At 33.3% G+C, this 23889-nt stretch overlaps 1 protein-coding gene across 3 annotated transcripts in view; it reads left to right on the forward strand.

Annotated features, from left to right (window-relative positions):
• PRKG2 (protein kinase cGMP-dependent 2) overlaps positions 1 to 23889 on the forward strand; it is a 112687-nt gene that overhangs the window by 28447 nt on the left and 60351 nt on the right. The window contains exons 3-5 of one of the 3 annotated variants that reach the window (XM_003772969.3): positions 10600 to 10766; positions 13790 to 13903; positions 22443 to 22548. In XM_003772969.3, coding sequence (XP_003773017.1) covers positions 10600 to 10766; positions 13790 to 13903; positions 22443 to 22548 — 387 coding nt within the window. Of the gene's footprint in view, positions 1 to 10599; positions 10767 to 13789; positions 13904 to 20507; positions 21107 to 22442; positions 22549 to 23889 lie in introns of those variants that run through there. The other 2 variants (XM_031941628.1, XM_031941629.1) reach the window with 2 other exon arrangements.

Here is a 23889-nt window from a genome sequence, read left to right on the forward strand (position 1 = left end):
ATCTTTTTATGGCTGTACAAAAGGTGAAATATGTAAGTTTTCTTTTATTTTTGAAAATGTGCAAAAATCTCCTTCACAGGAGATTTCAAATGTACATACTTGCTACGTTATGAGTATGATCCTTGCTGGAGTGTTTTTAACTTATATGCCTTATATGCCATCATATATCCCATAATTTATAAAATAGAGCAAGCATTTCCATAACATAGAAGAATTAAAAAAATATTGCACATGAAACTACAAATCTATTATGTACAACTTGCTATAATTTTTAAAATATATGTTATCATGTAAATTTTTTTCTCTTTTTTCTTTTCCTGCCTTAGCCAGTCCTAGAGATGGCTGCCATTAGACACAAAGTGTGTGTGTGTGTGTATAAAATGATTTTATACATACTCCTACTTATCAGTTCTTTTTCTGGACATCTTTTGTTTCTAAGCAAATATACTTTGGATCCCTCCATGGGAATTGTCCCTCAGGTTCCTGCATTCATTCACACATAGCTAATTCAAGTGGTCTAGCTCATCCTGCAACATTTAACTCAGCAAATCCATAAGTATCTTGATTTCTGAGAAAAGAAATGAGTAATTTTAGGTAATTAAAATAATTGATATATTTTATTATATCTCCTTAATTTCTAAATATATCTCTTCTTATTCTAATACTCAGATTTTCATTTCCTGTAATGAAGAATTAAAAAAAAAAAGAAAGTGTTTCAGCAAAATTGCCCAACATGTCAATCAAATCTGATAGTACATTCTAGGCAAAAGCCTTAATCAAGGAAACAGTTTGTGATGCCCTCCTACCTCCTTTAAAAAGATTTATTCATGAATCTTGCCTCTTCTTTAGGAACTCATTACATTCAGTACGGCTGCCAAAGTGATCTTCCTAGCCCAGTGTACATGTTTAATATACGTTTTTCCATTCATTCACTCATCCAGTTAGTCAGTCATTCATAAAGTACATGTCTAACCATATTTCTCCTCTTCTAGAATCAAATGCAAACTTTCCTGTATAGCATTTAAAGTTCTCCATGGTCTGGTTCTAACTTCTCTTCTTTATACACATTTATGATTAAGCGCAAATGGCCATTTTACTATTCTCATCTTCCATCTCTATTCCCATTGTTCCCAAACTTAGAATTCATTAATTTTTCCTTTCCTCTGCTTAGTACCTTTTATTTCCTTAACAACTCAGTTCAAATGTCTACATGAGAGGCATTTCCATATTTCTCTGACTTCTAGTATCCATTCCCTCTAAATACCTTCTATCTATATTTTATCTCCATAAAGGCATTCTGTAACTTCCTATCATAGAATATAAGCTTAAGGGTAAGGACTGTTTCATTTTTTATTTATATGTCCTCAGCACCTAGGGCAGTTCTTGGCCATTAACATATGCTTGTTAATAATTGATTAATTGTTGCCCTCCAAAGCTTTTCATTTAGGTATCCTACTCACAATTGCTTTTTCTCCCTTATCTTCCAGTCAAATTTAACTTAATCCTAGGTTTTAGGAAACAAATTAATTAAACTATAGGAAACCCTGAATTTCTGTTAATCTGATTCATTTATAAATACAGGAAGTACTTTTTCTTTTCCCAAGGACCATGATAATATTTTGCTGTGTCCCCTCCTGATGCATTTTATACCAAAAGCAAGTATTATATGTCATGATATTAAGCATATTTTTTACACTATACTAAAAATGTGAACAGTCCCTCTAATGTTATGTAGGTGATATGGTATTCACAGGCAATGCCAACTGAATGCAAACTCTGACAAGTGCAAGCAGTCTGGAAATGCTTGAGACAGACAATGTAAATATGTTATTCACCTGAGGATCAGTCTAGCTAAGGGGAGGAAATTAATCCCTTCTTCCCTTCCTCCCTTTTTCCCTTCCTCCCTTCCTCCCCTCTCCTTCATTCCTTCCTCCCTTTCTTCCTTCCTTTCTCCCTCCCTTCCTTCCTTCTTCCCTCCCTCCCTCTCTCCTCACCTCTTTCCTTTCCTTCCTTCCTTCCTTCCTTCCTTCCTTCCTTCCTTCCTTCCTTCCTTCCTTCCTTCCTTCCTTCCTTCCTTCCTTTCTTCCTTTCTTCCTTTCTTCCTTCCTTCCTTCCTTCCTTCCTTCTTTTTCCAAAATCTTTTTTCCTTTCCTTCTCACTTTCCCTCTCCTTTCAACTAAATTGAAAATGCTATAGATTTTTCTACCTTGTTACTCAGACATAGAATTACCCCCCCTTTTCTCCTTCCCCTTCTTATTCAGCTACCTACTCCTGTAGCTTCTGAGTGTTAAAAACAGTAACAACAAAATATGCCCTGCAGATGGGCTTTTCTCACTGCTTCCATCATCTTGGGGGACCATCATCTGTTACTTTTCTAATGAGTCTTAGAATTATTTTTTCTTTAGCAACAATTCTTTCATTTTTTTCTTTTAGTGAAAATTATTTTGCATAGTTATTGCTTAACCAGAAGCTTTTGTTTCCATTATGCCTTATCTGAAAGGACTTGTCCATGTTCTTTTCAGAAATCTTTATTGTTGTTGGTGTTCAGTTATTTCAGTCATGTCCAAATCTTGGCTATCATCCAATATGTGACCTAACCCTCCTAATTTTGTGTCACATAAAAATTTGAAAAGAATAATCACTCTTCCTTTATCAAAGTTATTGTTAAAAATGTTAAACATTATTTCTGTGTCTCATGACCATCAACTTCTCTAGTTCTTGTAAGAATAAAGGAATTAAGTACTAGATGAATAATTATCACAGATTACCCAGTAGAGAAGGTAAGAGAGAGAAGGTAAAATCTTTATGATTTAACCTTGTGGAACTCTGATTTTTAGATTTACCCCTTCCTAATCTGCTTCTGTGTTACATGGCAGAGGCAAAAACTGATTTTCAAGTTTATGGCATATGGTGAGAGACCCTCTGCACTTCAGATACACAAATGGCACACCTCATCACATGTCAAATGCAAAACTCAATGACTGATTAGTACAGAAGTTATGAATTTCTCTGTTTAGCTGTTCTTAGGAAGACTGAGGGCTGCCTTCTCTTGAGGGTTTACCATAGTGGTGATATAGCCCAAACACTCAATGGGCTTTGTCCTATTGTATATCCTGAACTCAAGGCCTTTCTCTTAGTCTTTCTCAGTAGTAGGTATTATAGACTTGTGCTACTACCCTGGAAACTTTTGCATTTTTTAATTAGTACTAAACAATTTTGCTTGTACTGCTTCAAGAATTATATATATATGCATACAATTATGTATATATGTATATTATATATATGTGTATATATATATATGGTAATAGTATGTCCTTTTCATTCCTATGGTTTTCATCATTTCCCTTAAGAATGACCTTTTCTTTTTCCAGATGAATTTAATTATTATTTTATTTAGTTATATGAAGTAACTTTTAAAAAATTTGATTGATGTGTCATAAAATTTGTAAATTAATTTAGGTATTGTCACCATTTTTATCATAATGGTGCAGCCCAACTGTGAATAAATTGGAGCTTTCCAATTACTTACTTTTTTTATTTCTTTAAAGAATATTTTCTGTATATAGTCATAGAAATCCTGAATGTATCTTGGTAGGATTAACACTCATGTATTTTATGATTTTGTAGTTTTTTGAATGGAATTTCCCTTCCCCTCTTCCCATTAGGCTTTGTTAGGAATATTCACAAAGAATAATGATATTTTGGGATTTATTGCATAATCTTCTATTTCACTGAAATGACTAATTATCGTCTTTTTTTTCCCCCATTGAATTCTAAATAAGTCATCATAGGGAGCATGATGTAATGGAAAGTATTCTGGGTTTGTAGATAGAGGGAGGAGTTCAAGTCTCAATTCTTTCATCACTACCTGTGTTATTCTAGACAAATTATTTTTATTTTACCTCTCTGTGATTCATTTTTCTCATCTGTATAATGAGGGGATTGAACTTTTGAGCTCTAAGTTATTATCTTTTAAAATTTATTTTTATTCCCTTAATTTCTTTTTCTCACTTAATGGCTAAAGTTAAGATTTCAGAATTATATATGATAATATTCATCCCTCTATCCTTGTTCATATTAGAAAAGCTTCCTGTTTTTCTTTCATATAAATAATGTTAGCTCTTGGTATATATATTTGTGTGTATGTATTTGTACATAGATAGATATAGATATAGATATAGATTGTTTACCAAATTATGGAAAGGTCTATTATTACTATACTTTTAAAGAGTTATTTTTTTTTTTAAAGAAAATGATTTTATATATTCAAAAGGCTATCTTTTTGGATTTGTATGGAATATAATTTTTGTAATAATTGTTATTACATATAATTTATTTTCTGAAAAAATTTTCTAAAGTTTTCTAATCATCAGATCAATTTGTTACTGTGAAAAATCTTTTAATTATGTTATTATAGCCTCTTTAGTAAGGGCACAGGCTGTGTTTTCTTTGCTATTGACCCTTGATGACAAGGAATGTAGAAGCCAAGAATTGATTTAGAAACTGAACAGCTGGCTAAGAAGGAGCTCTCTGAGCACCTGAGGGATTGTATGTCTAGAAATTAATGGGAGACAGATTCCTGGTCAGAGATAAAGTTTAATTAACAAAGACTGATAAGAATGTATTTACCAGTTGTCTTACAAATCTAATCCAAAAAGTTTTTAAATGAAAAAAAGAATTAGGGAGATAACTGTCTCTATGTTTAATTCTGTTTGGAAAGGTACATTTATGCCTATGCAAAGCACTAGAAGTTGGTAAATTAATCATTTTCATGGCTTCTTAAAAGGTTCCCTGTTGTGTCTTGAATACAGGTTCTTCCACTCTATTAATGGCTTTTTAAAATTTAAAATCTTATTTTTTTAATTAAGAGGAATTTATTTTCTCCTTTCTCAACTCCTCATTTTTAAAATGAAAAACAGAAAAAAGCTAAAGAAAAACCCTAGTAGCAAAAGCACATAGTTTTAAGGCAAAACAATCCCCCATATTGGACATGTTCAAAAGTTTGTATTTCATTGTGCATTTTGTGTCCATCATCTTTCTGCTTCAAAAAGTCATTAGCATGTCTAATCATTGATCTCCTAGACCAAGAATTGCATTGATTAGAATTCCAAAGTTTTTAAAAGTTGTTAGTGTTTCTGATGTTATTGGTGCATAATTTGTTATAATTCAGCTTACTTCAATCTGAATCAGTTTGTAAAAGCTTCCCAAGTTTTTTTTTGGAATCCTCCCTTCTATCACTTCATATGATACACTTGTGTTCGATTATAGTCATATACTATAATTTGCTCTGGGTAGGGCAGCTATATGGCTCCAGCATTTGATATGGAATCAGGAAGACCCGAGTTCAAATGTGACATCAGACACTTGCTATGTGACCCTAGTCAAGTTGCTTTACCTGTTTTGCCCTAATTCACTGGAGGAAGAAATAGCAAACTACTCAAGTATCTTTGCCAAGAAAACCCCATGGACACTATGGTCTATGGGATCACAAAGAGTTGGCTGTAACAGAGCAATAAATAATTTGCTCAGCCATTTCCAGATTAATGGTTTCACACCTGGTTTTCAGTTTATTGATACTACAAAAAGAACCATTATCAGCATTTTTGTGCATGTGGATCCTTTTTTATATCCTTGATTTAGAGACAATGGTAGTATAATTTTGTAATTTTCTATCTATCTATCTATCTATCTATCATGCACAGTTTAGTAACTTTTGGGTCATAGCTTCAAAGTGTTTTCCAGAATAGTTAGATCTATTCACAACTCCATCAAGAGTGTCCCTTAAAATAAAGTATCTCTTTCCCAACATCTCCCATTACATTTATCATTTTCCTTTTCTGTCAATTTGATCAGTCTGGTAGATTTGAACTAGAATCTCAAAGCAACTTTAATTTATATTCTCTTATTAGTGACTTGAAACATTTTAAAAAATCTGGCCATTGATATTTTGAAGTTTGAAGATTATTTTCTGAAAACTGCCTCTTTATAGCCTTTGATCATTTATCAATTGGGAAAAGACTCTTGTTTTTTAAATTTTGAATCAGTTCCTTATACATTTTAGAAATGTGACTTTTATCAGAGAAATTTTGCTCCAAAGATTTCCCCCCTCCCATTTCTCATTTTAAAGACATCTAAGTAGCTGGAATCCTCAATTTTTTAAACACCATGCAAATAGATTTGGTTTCTTTGTCTTTTCCCCTTTATTGAGATGGGCCTATTTAAATTCTCTATTTCTTATTCTATTAATTGGAGTATTTTATATTTTCTAAATATTCATTCCTTTCATTTAAGTTATTGTATTTATTGGTATATATTTTTTGTTACATTTTGGGTTCTGAGTTGTTTCCCTCCCTTTCTCCCAATCCTGTATTTGAAAAAAACTAATTTTTGAAATAGAATATGTGTGGAATCATACAATACATACTTCCATACATATGAGTTCTTTCTCTGGAGATGGATAGCATTTTCCTTCAAAAATCCTTTGTAATTGATTTGAATGTTCATGTTACTTAGCATAGCTTAGCTATTAAGTTATTCTTTTGTTGTTACTATATACAATGTTCTCTTTGTTCTACTCATTTTACTCTGTATTATTTCATGCAAATCTTTCCATGTTTTTCTAAAATCAACCTTATTGTTATTTCTTACAGTAATATTCCACCACAACGATATACCACAAATATTTAGTCATTCCCTACTTGTTGGACATTCCTTCAATTTACAATAAAAAAACATTATAGGTAATATGTTATGTCTAGGACATGTATTCATTTTGATTTTGTCTTGGTAAAAGGTCTAAGATATTGATCTATACCTAGTTTCTGCCAGCCTGCATTCCAGTTTTCCTAGCAATTTTAAAAACTAAACAGTGAATTCTTATCCCAAAACTTAGATCTTTACACTTGTCAATATGATGCTACTATAATTATTTATTACTATGTATTGTACTCCATTTAACTGATTCTTAGCTAGCATCCTTTGGTTTGGATAATTTCTGCCTTATAATACAGTTTAATATCTGGCACTGCTAGACCACCTTTCTTTACATTTTTAAATTAATTCATCTGATATTCTTGAACTTTTATTCTTCCAAATGAATTTTATTATTATTTATTAATTATTTTGGCTACAGATCTAGTTCTTTTGATTGTCTGTTGATATGATTCCAAGACCTATGGTCTTTTACTGTGGCTGCTGATAAGTCCTATACAATTCTAATTGTAGCTCCAGTGTATGTGAATTGTTTTTTTTCTTGTTTCTTGCAAAATTTTCTCTTTGATCTGGGGGCTTTAAAGTTTGGTAATAATATATGTATTTTCCACAAAGGATCTCTTTGAGGTGATGATTGGTGGATATTTTTCTATTCCTATTTTCCCCTAATACTTTATCACTCCAAGACAATTTTCTTGGATTATCTCTGACCCTGGGTATTTCATCAGATCTTTTCTGGTTGTACCTGGAAGAACCCTGTTCTTTCCCAAGTCTTCTTGATTTTTCATCAATCTATATTCATCCTAAGGTGTAAATTTGTTCTTTTTTGGGGGGAATCTGGAAAGCATGAAATTTATTAATCTGCTCTGCCATCTTCCCAGAATCTTCTCATCATATTTTTGAAAGGTTAAATAGCTATTGGTCAGGAATGTCATTCCTACCATTAGTTGAAAGTTACACATGATGTGATATATAGTCCTATGGTTCTATTAATTTTCTTTACACAATTTTTGACTTTTGGTGACCAAGGTTTTTTTATTCTCATTTGTTGCCCTCAGTAATAGGAGAGTTGAGCATAGACCATTGTGGTTTCAGTGTAACTAGAGTTAGATTTTTATTTTCTCTATAATGACTAGATCTGGATGAAATGAATTATTGTGTATCTATTGCTTAAACAGGGGCCATGGGATTTGAAATAGATATCTATGATACATAGCTAATCATTCTATTAATTTCTTCTTCTCTCCTGGATTTTTGCTCCAGCCATGTGAAATGCTTCTTAAGTAAATGACATGTCTCTCTGACATCATTACATTTTTTTGGCAGATTTTTTTTTAGGTGTAGTTGTATGAAGTCATTTAATCCATCTTTCTGCCCCCTCATCTCAGACCTTGTTACTAACCAAGGGTCAGTGGATCAGCCCCCTCAACTACATACTTCTGTCTTCACTCAGAATTGACTGAATTCAACATGTGGTAGAAGACACAAGGCTTTCAAATTGCTCTTTCTTTTTCCTTCTCTTTTTCATACTCAAGTCTGTTTTATTCCCACATTTATCTTATGCATCTTTCCCATGAAGAAATTCTCAATAATTATGTGAACAAAGGAATTTTAACCATTGAAAACTTGACTGAATGATCTTTCAGGATTGTCTCAACTTTTTTTCTTTGTTTAGTTTTGATTCAGTTAAAAAAATTTAAATTAAGTTTTTTTAGCTAATAAAAAAACTGCCTTCTCTCTCTTCCACACTTAAATTCTTTAGCCTCTTATTTAATTTATAAAAAAATCTCTTAAATTCTTTTACAGAACCTTTTTTCTCATGTGTTCAAAATGCTAGTAAAATGTGTGCCCAAGACATTGTTTTGTGGCTATTGTTGAGGATTTTAAAAATAGATGTTTTGGGGGGCATTCTCTTCTTAAGTTTGTGTCTTGAGCATTCTTGTCTCAGTGTACTTTAATAGTACTTTATTATGGGAGTCTTTTAAAAAATTCCTCCAGCGTATTCATTAATTTCAGAATTCATATTGAGTTGGTCTCTACACATTTCTGGAGGAATTGACTGGGGCTACTTTCTTAGAGAACTGATTGTTATCCTAGAACTGTATTATCCTAAGATCTCACAGGATCTCACAGAATCTCATAGATAATTGGGTTTGGGGACCTGCAAACTTTTCTTGCTTCTTAAGTGATCTTATTTCAGGCAAAGTCTGATCACTGCCCCTTTGCTCTTAGCTCTGCAAGTTCCTGACTTCAGTTTGATCAGAACACACTACTGAATTTGTCCCTGCTTGAAGTGCCAGGAGACTCTTACTGGACTTAGCCACTACTATATAACTGGTCTTTGGCTTTGCTGGTCTGGTATTCCTGCCCTAGTTAGTCCACTATAAGCTTTTGACTAGGTTTGGGGATGGAACTAAGACCCTAGTCTACTCCTAGAATAAGCCACTCAGCTCCTGCTTGCTTTTTGTAATTTTCTTTACTAAGTGCACAAACTAGGATGTGTATCCCCTCTTTGAATCTATACTGATCTTGGATTGAGTAATAAGCAGTAGAACTTGATAGTTGGCACATATTTTTGCAACTTTCATGAGTCCAGACTCTGAGAGTCTGGGACTTCTCATTGCTCTGGTTTACAGCATTGGTCATCTTTTATTCTCTGCCTTGGAATTCATTCTATCTAGACTTCATCACCAGGTTCTGTAAACCATTCTGTCTCCTTTTGCCAACGAGGGCTAGAAAAATAACTCAATGTGATCTTTTTTCTTTTATTTCTATTATTTTCCAGCAGGAAATTATATTATACCAAACAAGATATACTAGATCTTTGTTCAGGAATTAGGGGGAAGAGTTTGTCTATACATCCTTCTGTTGTTTTATCATCTTGGGTCTATTTCTCTCATTTCTTTTCTAATTCTTTTCTCATTTCATTATTTTATATCTTTAAAACAATTCCATTATTTCATTTCATCTAGCAATTCTAATTGACTTTATAGCAAAGTTGTGAGTCTGTCTTTCGAATTTTACTTGTAGATATTGCTGTCTTCTACTTTTATATCTCAGACGTTGCTGGCACCATAATTGCTTTGAATGATGAAAGTCTTTGTTGTTGTTTTATTTATTCATTCTTTCAGTCTTACTAACCTTTCTTTTTTCTTCTTTTCTTTTCCTACCATGTGTATTGGGAGAGGTAATTAGGGATATTTAAATTTTCAACTCTGAAGATCAAACCTTCATCTCTAGTGTTTAGAAGAACTTAGAAAGATGAAATCTCAGGAAAAGATCATTACAAGTGTCAAATAACAATATTTGCCTAAAAATAAAAATCATAAAAATGCATTCAAACTTTTTCAACAACCTTCCAAAAATTAAGTATACTATGTTGGATTACTTGCTGTCTGGGAGGAAGGAAATGAGGGAGAGGGAAAGAGAAAAATTTGGAACACAAGGTTTTGCAAGAGTGAATGTTGAAAACTATCTTTGCATGTGTATTGAAAATAAAAAGCTATTATCAAAATGAAATTAAGTATAGTAATTCCATGGAGGAAGTACTTTTGTGGATTTTTGAAAAACTTTGGTGACATTAAATATAACTTTTGTGAAATTCCTCATCAGCAAAGCAGAATGCTATAGTGGAAAAAATTGGGAGGCTTGGGTTCAAATCTTGGCTCAGTTATTCAGTACCTGTGACCTTGGGGAAGTCACTTAATCTGAACTTTCTGGCCCTTAATTTCCTTATCTTTAAAGTGAGGGTATTGGAATACATAGCCTCTGAAATCCCATAAGGTCTAATTCTACGTTCCTCTATGTTGGCAGCCAAACCAAAAAATTAAAATTAAAATGATATGAAAAATGACTTTATTCTTTATTTCCTGCTTTTTATAACACCAGTGACAAGAAGCTCATCACAGATGCCCTGAATAAAAATCAGTTTTTGAAGAGATTGGATCCTCAGCAGATCAAAGATATGGTGGAATGTATGTATGGAAGAAACTATCCACAAGGCAGTTATATTATTAAGCAAGGAGAACCTGGAAATCATATTTTTGTCTTGGCAGGTGAGTCTTTGACTAATACTGGTCTTGATTCTTATAAACAGCAATATGTTGTTGACAAATGCATTGTTGTATTTTAATATGTTCCAGAATTTTTTAATAAATTTCATTAATTTGACTGAGGTTAGCAATTTTTTGGGTGTTTAGTCCATTTCAGTTGTGTCTAATGTTTTGTGACCTCATTTGGAGATTTCACAGCAAAGAAACTGAAGTGATTTGCCATTTCCTTCTCCAGCTCATTTTACAAATAAGGAAACTGAGGCAATCAATGTTAAGTGCTTTATTTAGGATTACACAGCTAGTAAATGTTTGAGGCCAGATTTTAAATTCATAAAGATGAATCCTCTTGATTTCATGACCTGGCATTCTATTCACAGAGCTACCTAGCTGCCTGGAGGTTAGAAAATAATAATTATATATACATATATATATATATATATATATATATATATATATATATAACTTGCATCCCATCTTAGAAATATCAGCAATGCTTATTTTCTTCTTACTCAAAAAAAGGCAATTTGACTTGTAGTACTGCAGTTAATATTGAAATTCTTATGTTGACTTTCTTGGACTAAAATAAATCATTTTTAATATACTCCAAAGAAAATTATCAGTCTTTTGAATGAGAAGTTGAAACCAGTCCATACGTATGAAATGTGGCAGGATTGGAGCACTTCAATCCTTTTATAAACCACTAAAATATTTTCCTTCCTGTCCCATAGTCTTTTGTAGAAGATTAGGAAGACAGTTAATACCACTGGATTTGAAAATAGAAGCTAAAAAGGAAACAATTCCCTAATGAAGATGAATCATAAGTATTTATTCCTGCCAAAGCCTGAAACTAGCCCCAGTTTGGACATTTGAGTATAAGGTATCAAAGTAGGCTACAAAATTGGAGTGAGGAAAGAACTATTTTAGGTTGTTGACTTTTATTTATGCTGTTCTCTAATTTGAGTAGTCTAATAAATGATTTGACTGGGCTTGGTCCTTGAGACTATAAGTCAAGGGTACAAGTTTTAGATGTAAACATGTGATAAGCATGCACAATCTTTTATGCTATGTACATATATACACAAACATGTATATATGCAGACAATATAGATACATATATGCACACATGTTCCTATTTACATCTCATAGAAGACTGTAATTCAGTACTTTGATTATTTGAGCAGATAAGTTACTTAAGAATTGCTATAAAAACAATTCTTTTTGTTCATGAAAATCACTTTTCATATCTCTTCAGGATTCCTTTTGGCTATGAGATTACTTGGAGGTTATAGTGAAAAGAGCCTTAAATTGTGCTTCAATATATTGCCAATGTGACCCTGAGCATATCATTTGGCCCTTTCATAGAACAATTGAGGCATTAGACAAAATGATCTCTAAGTCCTTCCCAATGCGAAATTCTATAAAGCATTGGAGTGGTTATCAGTACATTAGCAGTTTCATTATGGCTCCATTCTCAGAGACTGGTCATCTCATTTTACTATTCTGTTCTGCAGGTCTCTTCCTCTCTAACACTTTGTAATTCACTCTGCTTTGAAGTGACAAGTTATAGTTTTTTTTTCCCCCAAAGCTGCTTAGTTATTAGAGTTATTCCAAAATAGAACAGTTTGAATTGAGAGATGATTAATTTTCATTGCTGGAGGTTTCTAAACAGAAACTATAGGTGATTACTTTTTGATCCTCATATGCCTAAATTCTAAAAAGAAGGTAATAATTTTTACTACCTTTCTGTAATGGTTATTATGAAGAAAGTGCTTTTAACAGTGTAAACAAAATAAAAAATATTGCTGTTTTGATAGAGGAGATCAGGTATGGGGAAAGATTTTAGAGTTACTAAAGGATTACTTAATTTTATCTCACAAGCCAAATGAAAATATGGTATGGTGCAAAGTGCATCAGATTTGTAGCTGGAGGACCAGGGGATTAATACTACTATGCTACCACCTGTATAACTTTTCCTATCGTTCTTGGTGCCCCAGTTTTCTTGGAGATTAAATGAGAGAGTTACAAGCCAAAGATACTAAAGTAGTACCTTCACTTTATATTTGGGATGGGGAATGAGGTATTTCACTGATTTGCCTTCAGTCATACAGCTAATTAGTGATAGGATTAAGGTTCATTTCCAGCTGACTTCCAATCAGAAACATATTCTGATTACTGTGATCCAAAATCTCCCATAGGATGAGAAAGATGAAATTCAAGCAAGATCCCATCCTTCAGAATGACCTGATAATTTTTGTTGTATAATGACTTTTAGATTAAATAAATACATTTTTGCTTAAAATACACAGTTCATGATGCAGAAATCACTCATTTATAATGAAGTAAGAAAAAATGAAATTAAATACTTTTTGAACCCAATAGGGGAAAGAGTGATATGTCATACATTACTTTTTCTTCACGAAATTTTTGGGGTTGCTTTGTTGTTGATGTTACTGTTTGTAGTGGTTTGTTTATTGTTTAGATCTTTTATACCCACTATCATGGTGGTGTACTGTGTGAGACGACAATAAGAGATAACATTTATTTAGTGATTTAAGGTTTATGAAATGCACTATAAATATTTCATTTTAGCTTTACAACTACTCCAGGAGACAGGTATTATTATTAATCCTTTTTTTTTTTTTGATGAAGAAACAGAGGCAGACAGGTTAAGTGATTTGCTCAAGGTTACACAGCTAGTTAATATCAGAAGTGGGATTTGAACTCAGGTCTTACTGATTCCAGGTTCAGTACTCTATCTGTAGCATTAAGAAAAGTCAAACAGTATGTTAATTGATATTTAGGCATTCACTCGATGATTTTAAATAGGAGATGATTTATTTATGCAGATTAGCAAAATCCTATTAATTTCTTTCATATGCTAGAACATAAAGGGAACTTTGCTATATAAAACTCTTATTGTTATTTATTTTTATCTGTGTATTTTTGATTCAGTTTCTCATTTAGTTTATGTAATTCAGCATGATTTTATTGTAATTATCTTCTAAAATTGTGCTTGACAATTTTAGAGGGAAGAGTAGAGGTATTCCAAGGGAACAAGCTTCTATCATCAATCCCTATGTGGACAACATTTGGCGAACTAGCCATTTTATACAACTGCACAAGGACTGCCTCAGTAAAAGGTACATTTTCCATAATATTGAACAAATAAAAATGTTAAGTATACTAAAGTCACTATTCTCATAAAATGTGAAATGTTTATATGGTCTTTTCTTATCTAATTGTACACTGACAGTACATTGTGTGAGCCAGCAGTGCAATGCACTTTGAGAAAGTGAAAGAGAGAAATTATTGAATTGTATAGGTGATTTAAATAAAATAGAATGTTTCTCTTGGCTATCTGTATATTTAACATGAAAATGACTTTTTATTGTATTATTCTAATATTGAAGTAGATCTGTGACCTTATTAAAGTAGGTATTATTTATAACAATGCAGATTGTAACCTATCTGAACTTGCCCATTTTGTGGGACTCATGTCAGTGTTTTTCCATAACTTCATCATGGAGGATTTGCCTCTTTGAATTTTTCTTGACATTACAAGAATACTAATGGAGCACTTAGCATACCCGTTGTTCCTCATTCTGACTATGTAATCAACCCTTCATTGATGAAACCTTTAGCCCATCAGCTAAAATTGGTCACCTCTGATCTCACATGACACTGTGATCACTCCAATGCACTGGTCATCCTATGACTCGTCTTATAATTTTTTGTCTGCATATATTATCCCTCAATAATCTACATGACCTAGAGCAAGTCATTTAAGGTCCGTTTTTAGGTAAGAGGCTTGAACAAGATGATCTTGATTTCTTTAAACTTTAAATCTATGGTTTTCTTTGATTTTCAAATACCTTGCACATAGTAGGCATCTAATTCATCTTTGTTGATAAAATATTCTGCTCTTAAAAAAACACACACACACAACAGAACAGATGTAGCATTTTTTGATTTTTTAAAAATCTTAATTGATTTTTTAAAAATCTTAATTGATTTTTATAGCCATGTTCCTTCAGTTTTCTTTTGAATTCATTGCTTTTTTTCCTCTCATTTCAGTATTGTAATTTCAGTTGGAAACAAACATTCACCTACTCCTTCTTCACTTTTTAAAATTTCCATCTTCATTTTTGCTCTACTCTTCTCTTTTCCATAAGGTTGGTTAGAATCCTTTCTTTCACAAAGAAAAACCTACGTATATTATCACAGGATGCCAATCCCCGGAATATCAGGTGAAGAAGTACCATGGAAAAGTACCACTAGAAGTACTATAAAAATACAAACTCAACTTTAAAGAATCTTCATCTGAATGATACACTTTGAAGACTACCCATAGGTAGTTTCCTTTTCTGGGGCAGCATCTATCTGAACTACTTCCCAATGACTTAGGGAATCCAATATGATCTTAGAGAGTATAAGTTGTTTTCACAGAGCCAATGCCAGAAATTCTGTGCTATAAGTGACCTCATAGGCTTAGTCTAATCTATATCTGAAGAAGAAATCTCACTACATTATCCAAAACATGGGATCATACATACTTAAAGACTTAAAGTGAGATGGACTTCAATACCTTCAAAGATATCCCATTCATTTTGTTGGAAAATTTTCTTTTTAAAAATTATTACTTTTTTTTCTTTTTAAACAGTATAGTTATATACCATTAACACTGCTCATAAAAATCTTTTGTTTAAAACCAAAGGAACATCACAGTAACCACATCTAATAATATGTTATATAACATTTTGCATCTGTATTGATTATCTCTTTCCCAAGAGGAAAAAAAAATATATATCATTGTTGGCCCTCTGGAGCCAGAATTGTCCTTTGCCTTTAATACAAATAAATATTCTCTGGTTTCTCTGCATATTGTTCTCTTGCCTGTGATTTCTTTATTCTATACCAGTTTATATGAATCTTCCCATATGTCCTCATATTTATCATTCTTTATTAATATTTTGTTTCATTAATAGTCCACAGTTTATTCAATAATTTCCCATTTGGTGAATGTCAACTTTATTTCCAGGTTTTTTTAAATTATAAAAAGGATTACAGTGAATATGTTTGTACATATCTTTATTGTCCTTTGATCACTTATTTACTATGAAATAGGGCATGATCTTGTATTGATTCCTTATTTTCTATAAAATCCCAGAATTTCACAATTACAAAAAAAGATCAGTAGCAATGTACTTGACCTCTTACCTGAACAAGAATTTCCTTTGAGAAAATGTCAATAATGTTGCCTCAGTTTATGCTGAGAGTACATTAAAACTCCCAGATCTATAAGACTATAGAGTTTTACTCCACTCTGGATTATTGAAGTTACCTAATCTATGAGATTTTACATTTTTCCAATTGATCATGTTATTGGAGTTATTTCAATGTTCTAGTAAATCAAGATATTTTAAAATCCTGGCAAATAATAATGATATTTAACTGGTTATTGTTTTTTACTGTCATTATTAACTAATATAGAAAGAGTTGAAATGATTTGTTCATGGTAACATATCTAATAAATATATGAGGAAGAATTTGAATTTGACTTTTCCTCATTACAGGTGCAGTCATTTTAGCGATCCCTCTGAGTTTTGGGTCATCTGCACTTTTGATAACTATGTTATCTATGCTTTTTTTCTTCAGAAATAACAGTCATTATTTTAAAATTTGCTGTTTGTTGTCATTCACTCATCTCAGTCATGTCTGACTTTTTCTTTGTAAAGATACTGGAGTAGTTTACCATTTCCATCTCTAGTTCATTTTACAAATATGGGAACCAAGGCAGACAGGATTAAGTGACTTGTCCAGAATCACACAGCTGAGGCTTTCAACTCATGAAGATGAATCTCTCTCCAAAAGTATTCTCCTCCTCCTCCTCCTCTTCCTTCTCCTTCTCCTCCTCCTCCTCTTCTTCCTTGTCCCTCTTGTCCTCCTTCTCCTCCTCCTCCTTCTCCTCCTCCTCTTCCTTCTCCTTCTCCTCCTCCTCCTCCTCCTTGTCCTCCTCATCCTCCTCCTCCTCTTCCTCCTCCTCCTCTTCCTCCTCCTCCTCCTCTTCCTCCTCCTTCTTCTTTTCTTCTTCTCCTCCTCCTTGTCCTCCTCTTTCTCCTCCTCCTCGGCCTCCTCATCCTCCTCTTCCTCTTTCTCCTCTTCCTCCTCCTCTTCCTTCTTCTTCTTCTTCTTCTTTCTTCTCCTTCTTCTAATTTATCCCCCCAAAAATTATTTTGTTTTTGCGCATAGATATTTTTAAGGTCTCAATTTTTACTGCAGGTTTCTTTCTTAAATTTTAGATCCCGTGAAGCTATGTGAGTGTTGTTCATCTAATGTTCACTATCTCTTCTTCCATGTTTGCATATGCTTCTTCTCATACATACCAATTATAATAATTTCCATCCCCTTCTTTCTCCTTTCTACACTGTATTCTTTTTCACTATCCCTATTTTTTAAAGCTTACAATTTATAGAACAGAACCAGTATATTTCCAGAAATCCAGTTTTTCTTAGTTAATTTTCTCAAGATCTTTTGAAAGTATTGAGATTCTGAAAGGACACTTGTTTTTCTTTTCTTATATTACAGGACTTTTTATTTTTTTGGGGGGCTATATTATTTTATCATTTTGGTAGTCTGATAAAGTCTCTTGTCCTCTTCTTACAATTTTTAAGTGCATAAAATAAAGCAACATAATTACAGAGGAAATAAATTACACTGAAATCAATTATAAAAATATTTTAAAAACACAATGTTGCTGTATTCCAGGTAGCAAACCCCTGCAATATGAAAGTTTTAGAACTGCATCATCATATAATCCTTTCCAGCTGTTCAAATAAATTCGCTTTTCTAGGTTTCTCTTGAAGTGTTGTGTTTGCATTTCAGAGTTCCTTCTCAGCTCTGGTATTTTCATCATAAATGTTTGAAAGTCTTCTATTCCATTAAAGATGAATTTCTACCCTTGGAGGATTATACTCAGCTTTTCAGGGTAAGTTCTTCTTGTTTGTAAGTCCATACCTTCTGCCTTTTGGAATCTTGTATTGAGACCTGCTCAAGATGACTGGTTGAGCAGGAAATAGACCACATACCTACTCCAACAAAACCCTGACGTTAGTACCACACCAACTAATGATCAAGAAATCCAGGGAGCACCTCCATTAAGTAATTTCTTTCACCCCAGTACCACACAAAAACCAGTCCACAGGCTATTGGAAGGAGTGTTTTTCCAGCAAAGTTAATGTCAAACAGCACAACCAGAGTTGGATATATATATCACCTCCAAGGCTCTAAGACCAGAGGCAGCAAGAACAAAGGATTTCTCCTGAGAAAATTCTGGGATAAACAGGAAATTCAGGATAGGAAACCTAGATGGTCCAGAGAGTAGCAGGAAGTGGGCAAAACTAGTGTAAATACACCAGCTGATATGTCCCTAATTCTCTGTTCAGAAAAACCAGAGAGCACCATTTATATCTAATTTTATGAAACTCCAAGGACTTAAAGTGGAAAGTGGAGTCAATGCAATGCTACAAGAGACTCAGCACGAGGTCAAACAGGACTATTCATTCTACTTAAAACTATAGCCAAAGCAGAGCCTGACACTGGAACCAAGCTCCAGTTCTGGAACTAAAGCTGAAAAAGATGAGCAAATTAAAGAAGAACACTAACCGGTATCAGACTGTATTGCAGATATGAAGATCTCCTAACAGGAGAGAATAACTCTGTAGCAACTGTAATTAAAGTCTCGAAAATGAACTCTCCACAAGGACTACATGAATACTTATAAAAAATGATGCAAAAACTGAAAAATTAAATTTTTTGGAAGAAAGAATTTGAAGGGAAATAAATAACTTGGAATAGAAAATTGCGAAACTTTCCCAATAATGGACTTCATAAAATACAGATCAGACTAAACAGAAATCAATGATTCCATGCAATCAAAAGGAATATTAGAACAAAATCAAAGGGTTAAAAAATAGGAGAAAATATAAGATACTTGAACTCAAAAAGACTGATTTGAAGAACAGGCCAACAAGAGGTAATTTAAGAATCATTGGATGATTTGAAAAGTAAAATCAGGCCTGCCTGTTTTATTTCAAGGAATTATATGAAATAAATCCCAGATCTATTAGAACTATAGGGGTAAATTATTAAAAAAATTCTACTAATCTCCTCCTGAAAGAAGTAACTCCCAGGATCTTAAAACCCAAATCCAGAGCCTGCATTGTAAAGAAAATATATTGCAAGCATCCAGAAAGAAACAGATCAATTATCAAGAAATCGGAGTCAGGATCACATAAGACTTGACAGCCACCACCATGAAAGAATGAAGAGTTTGAAATATGATATTTTCAAAGGCAAAAATATAGAATTACAATCAAAAATAACTTATTTGGCAAAGCTGAGTATAATCCTACAGGGGAAAATGGATTTTTAATGGAATAGAAGGCTTTCAAACATTCTGATGAAAAGACCAAAAATAAATGGGAACTTTGAAATGCAAATGTAGGAGTCCAGAGAAACCTATAAAAAAAGGGCATTTGAGTAATTGTGAAGGAGTTGGATTATGGAAGAAAATAGAAGAAATAAATATATTTTCCGAACCTTTTTTGGTTCTGATTTTGGGAAAATTAAATAAGAAAAATGGAGATCTCGGGGTAGACTGGGATGGGGTGGGCTAGGGTGGGTGTGAAAGTTTTGTCCTGAGAACTTACAGAAGAGTAAAGGAAGGAAGATACACACAATATATATAAGAAGGAAAAGGTGAGTGGAACTTGAGTTTACAAACATGGAAGAAGGGGTGGTTGCAGTGAGCATTAAATGAACTTCACTCATACTTAAACTAGACATAGAAGCATTAATCCCACAAACATACTCATACAGATTGTTGGATGCAGATAGACATCAACTAGACCAGCTCTATATAAATGCTTCCTCTAATGCTGAATAATTTATCTCCCCCAGAATTGTGAATTTCAGTAATGTCTGTGATTAGGAACTGACAGCCATCAAGTCAGTTAGCAAGTATTTAAGTACCAGTTACGTGCCAGGCACTCTGCTAACTTCTGGGGATACAAAGAGAGAACACAGTCTCTGCTCTGAAGGAGTTCACAGACAAATGGGGGAGACAACATACAAATAATTAAATGCAAATAAGATATAGACAGGGCAAACTGAGGAATGTTGGGGCGGCAGAGATAGTGAGGATCCTTGCTTCCGCCTGATGGAAAGAATTGGTTATAACTTGGTCAGATTTGGTTATAACCCTTATTTTACTATATAAGAGCAAAAGAATGGTTTTGTGCAAGGAAAGAGATTTATTTTAATTGTCAAAGGATGTAAGATATTACTACTGCTATGATTGATAATTAATACAAATAGAAAAAGAACTTTGTTTTAATATGCAGTGCTTGCTAATTTATGCATATATACATATATACAATGCTAATATGTATTTATAGGCATATATGTACATATTTGTATATATATGTATGTATATATGCAAATCACAATATATTAGCAATGTGTATATATGCATATTTATGCAAATACACATGTATGCATAAATACCTGTAAATTTTCAGATGGGATTTGGTCAGTTTTGGAGAGAAAATGATCTGTAATATAGAATTGAGAATTTAGATTTCTTTGCAACAAACTTACTTCTGTGGGAACATTTGAAAGTAATAAAGAGACAAAGATTTTTTTATGTATTAAAAATTAGATAAATTGGATTGCTAAGTTTCATTACCATGAATGTCAGTGAGCTCCACAAGCATTATGGGTACCTCAACTAATTAGCATATAGATATTTTATGAATAAAGAAGGCAAAAACAAGACAATGAGAAATTATATAAACATTTAGAGGCTGGGGGACAGTTTACACAAGGATTGTTGATTTCATAGGACAGGTTTGGGGAGCTGCGACTTTTTCAGTGAAAGGTGAGTCCCTGAGAGACAGTAGGTTCTCTCATTGCCTCAATGCCTCATAGCAGCCCCAGCAGGGGAGGAAGAAGAAGGAAGCTGCGAATAGGAGCTGGTGACACTGCAGGGGGCTGAGGAGCTGCCTTGTGGGAGCTGTGGCAGTTAAGCAGTCAGCTGAGATTGCTCTGGCTGTGATACTCCTGATTGGCTGCAGAGAAAGTTTACCTCATCCTCTGAGAGGGGTAGCTATTGCTCTTGGGCGCCACCTAGCGTTGGAGAAAGGTGCTTTTTTCATAAGTTTTTGTTTTCTTCTGCCATATCTGACCCCAGGGGTTGTTATTTGCTCTTTCTTCTCCAAGAGGACCATTACATCAGGGAGGTGATGTCATGACAAGGACAAAGCACCATGGATTTTGGTACCATGGTGAGTAAGAGCTGCCTCCTGATTGGACAGCATCCTAGAGATGCTGATCTGTATAGCCTGGAGGTGGCCAGTTTGATGAACTTTACATTTTGGCTTAAGAATTGTTCTTCTCCATTGGTACTAACGGTTTGTTTTGTTATTCAGTCATTTTCAGTTATGACTGACTCCTTCAAGACCATTTTGGGGTTTTCTTGGCAAAGATTCTGAGATGGTTTACCCTTTCCTTTTCCAGCTCATTTTACAGATGACGAAACTGGGGCTAACGAGCTTAAATGGCTTGTACACCTTTGGCTTACAGAGAACTTTTATTCTTACTAAAGAAGTTCTTAGTGGAGCTAACAGTTCCTAGTTGCTTTTTTTAAAGGGTGATAATTACTTTAAATATAAAGGCTATGTTTGAATAGAGAAATGAAGCTCAACAGTCAAGTAGGGAGCAGCTCTCTGTGGGATAGAAGATCCTGAAATGGACCAATAGCATTGAAGCCATTTAGAATTATGAGTTATCCTCAGACTGTGTTTTTCTTCCTCATGGGTTTCCTTGCCAGGTTCCTATAAATGTGTGTGCCCAATTTTCTTCATAAAAAGTGTGTGTTAGTAGAAGAGTGTGATCTGGGTTTATATGTCTATTATGATGTATTTTGTTTATATAATTTTTAAAACATTTTCTATTATTATTTCTTTTGTCTTTTAAGTAAAAGATTATGTTTAAGATTCATTATTTTGAGTGACTGGTTATGTAGATGGGAAACACATTGGATCAATATATGTCTTTTATGTCTGTGTTGAGTGTTTTACAAATATTATCTCATTTGATCCTTGCAATAATCCTGTGAGGTAGGTGCTATCATTATTATCTTTTTTTTGTGATGTAGAAAACTGAAGATGATAGGGTTAAGTGACTTGCTAAGATTCTCAATGTTAGTAAGTGCCTGAGGTCAGATTTCAACTCAAATCTTTCTGACTCCATGCTTTGCATTATATCCAGCTGCCCAACTTGTAGACTCAAGAATTAGTGGTATTATAGAGGTATTTATCTTTTAAAGGATTATTTTTAGTATCCTGAAAGAAGTTGAATGTGACTTTGTGGTGGTGATTTATCTCTGGGAACTTCATTTTGCTAATGGAAGAGCATCTTTGAATGAGTAAAATCAGCCCAGTAGAGATGTTAGATGCACCTGGGTCAGAGTAGCCCCCAAAACTGTGACGTTACGGGGATTAATACACATAGAAAACCTATTGGATGAGGACATCAATTGATTACATCAGCAATGTCTGTGATTTTCTTAAAAGTTTCGATAATTAAAGTGATCAATTTTTTTTTCTTTTTTTCCTGTAGCTGTCTCCAATGTGAAGACGTGGGCACTAGATAGAGAAGTATTCCAGAATATTATGAGAAGAACAGCCCAAGCTCGAGATGAACAGTATAGACAGTTCCTTAGGAGGTAAGAGTAATGTCCTGGGACTTTTAACAGAAGATCCTACTTCCTAAGAAGTACCTTGGAAAAAATTCATATGATAAGTGAAATTAAGAGCCTGCAAAAACTTGTGACTGACCCACAGCTTTTCACTGAGAGAAAAAATATTTTACTTTTCTGACAATACTTATTTCAAGTATTCTGATGTTGCTAGGTTAAAAGAAAAAAAAAAGAAATCATCAACTTGAGATAAAAACCACCAGACTTTCCCTTAAAATATAGTAACTTCTCCTGAGCCTAACTACAGAGAATCTTTTGAGCTCTAAAGATAGCATTCATTGCCTTTACTTGAGCCTTCTGGCTTGGAGCCCATAGCTCTGTCTGAATTCTTCATTTCTTTTGTTTTTTTCCCTCCTAATTTATCTATTTGCTTCTTTAGAGATTGACTAAAATTTTACAAAAATAGCTTTTTAAAAATTCCTATTATTTCGATTAAATTAGCTTGCCAAAAAAGTAACTGATGCTATAGTGATTACGTAGAGCTTAGGAAAAAATAAATGAAAAGAATCAGTTTATGAGAAATTGATCACATTTCTGATGATATCATAAACTGATTATCAGTTCCTTTTAAAAACGTAATTGGATGACATTTTTTGTGGGCTTTTTCAGTATGGATGTTGGGTTTATAGATTCATAAATTTAGAATTGAAAAGAAACTGAGAGGGCAATTTCTAGCTCACTCTTTTTTACAAATGAAGAAATTGAGGCCTCCAGAGGTTAAGTGACTTGATAGTGGTCACACAATAAATTATTAAACTGGGATTTAATCAAATCCAGGGCTTTTCCCTCATAACTTCATATTCTAAAGAAAGATTTTTCTATTAGAAGAGATCATCATCATGAAGTTTCATTTTTCAAAAATTTATCAATACTTACTACATATAAAGATTTCTGCTATTGCATAACAATCTTATATAATCATTTAATTTATATGTTAAAGGGATTTTAGTCACTTTTGTAATGGTATCATTTATAGTAAAGATAACCTTTTTTTAGTGTCATTGCTAATTTTGTGCCTCTAAATTTCTAAAGGGAATTACTAATTATCAGGGCATCATCAGTTATTACATTTTTAATACAAAAATTTCTTGATTGAACCCAATCAAACTGGACTGTGATAATAATGAACAAATCAGTCAATCGGTTACTAAACATTTATTAAATCAGGCATGGTACAAGATGCTACAGATACAAAATTAAACACCATGCAGTTGCTGCTCTCAAGGAGTTTAAGGGAAGATGGTCATGTTCAGAAGAACAAGTGGTAGAAATAATAAATATCCTACCATCATGGAACTATCAGAAAGT

Source organism: Sarcophilus harrisii, chromosome 6 (genome assembly GCF_902635505.1).
Source record: "Sarcophilus harrisii chromosome 6, mSarHar1.11, whole genome shotgun sequence".
Lineage (NCBI taxonomy): Eukaryota > Metazoa > Chordata > Mammalia > Dasyuromorphia > Dasyuridae > Sarcophilus > Sarcophilus harrisii.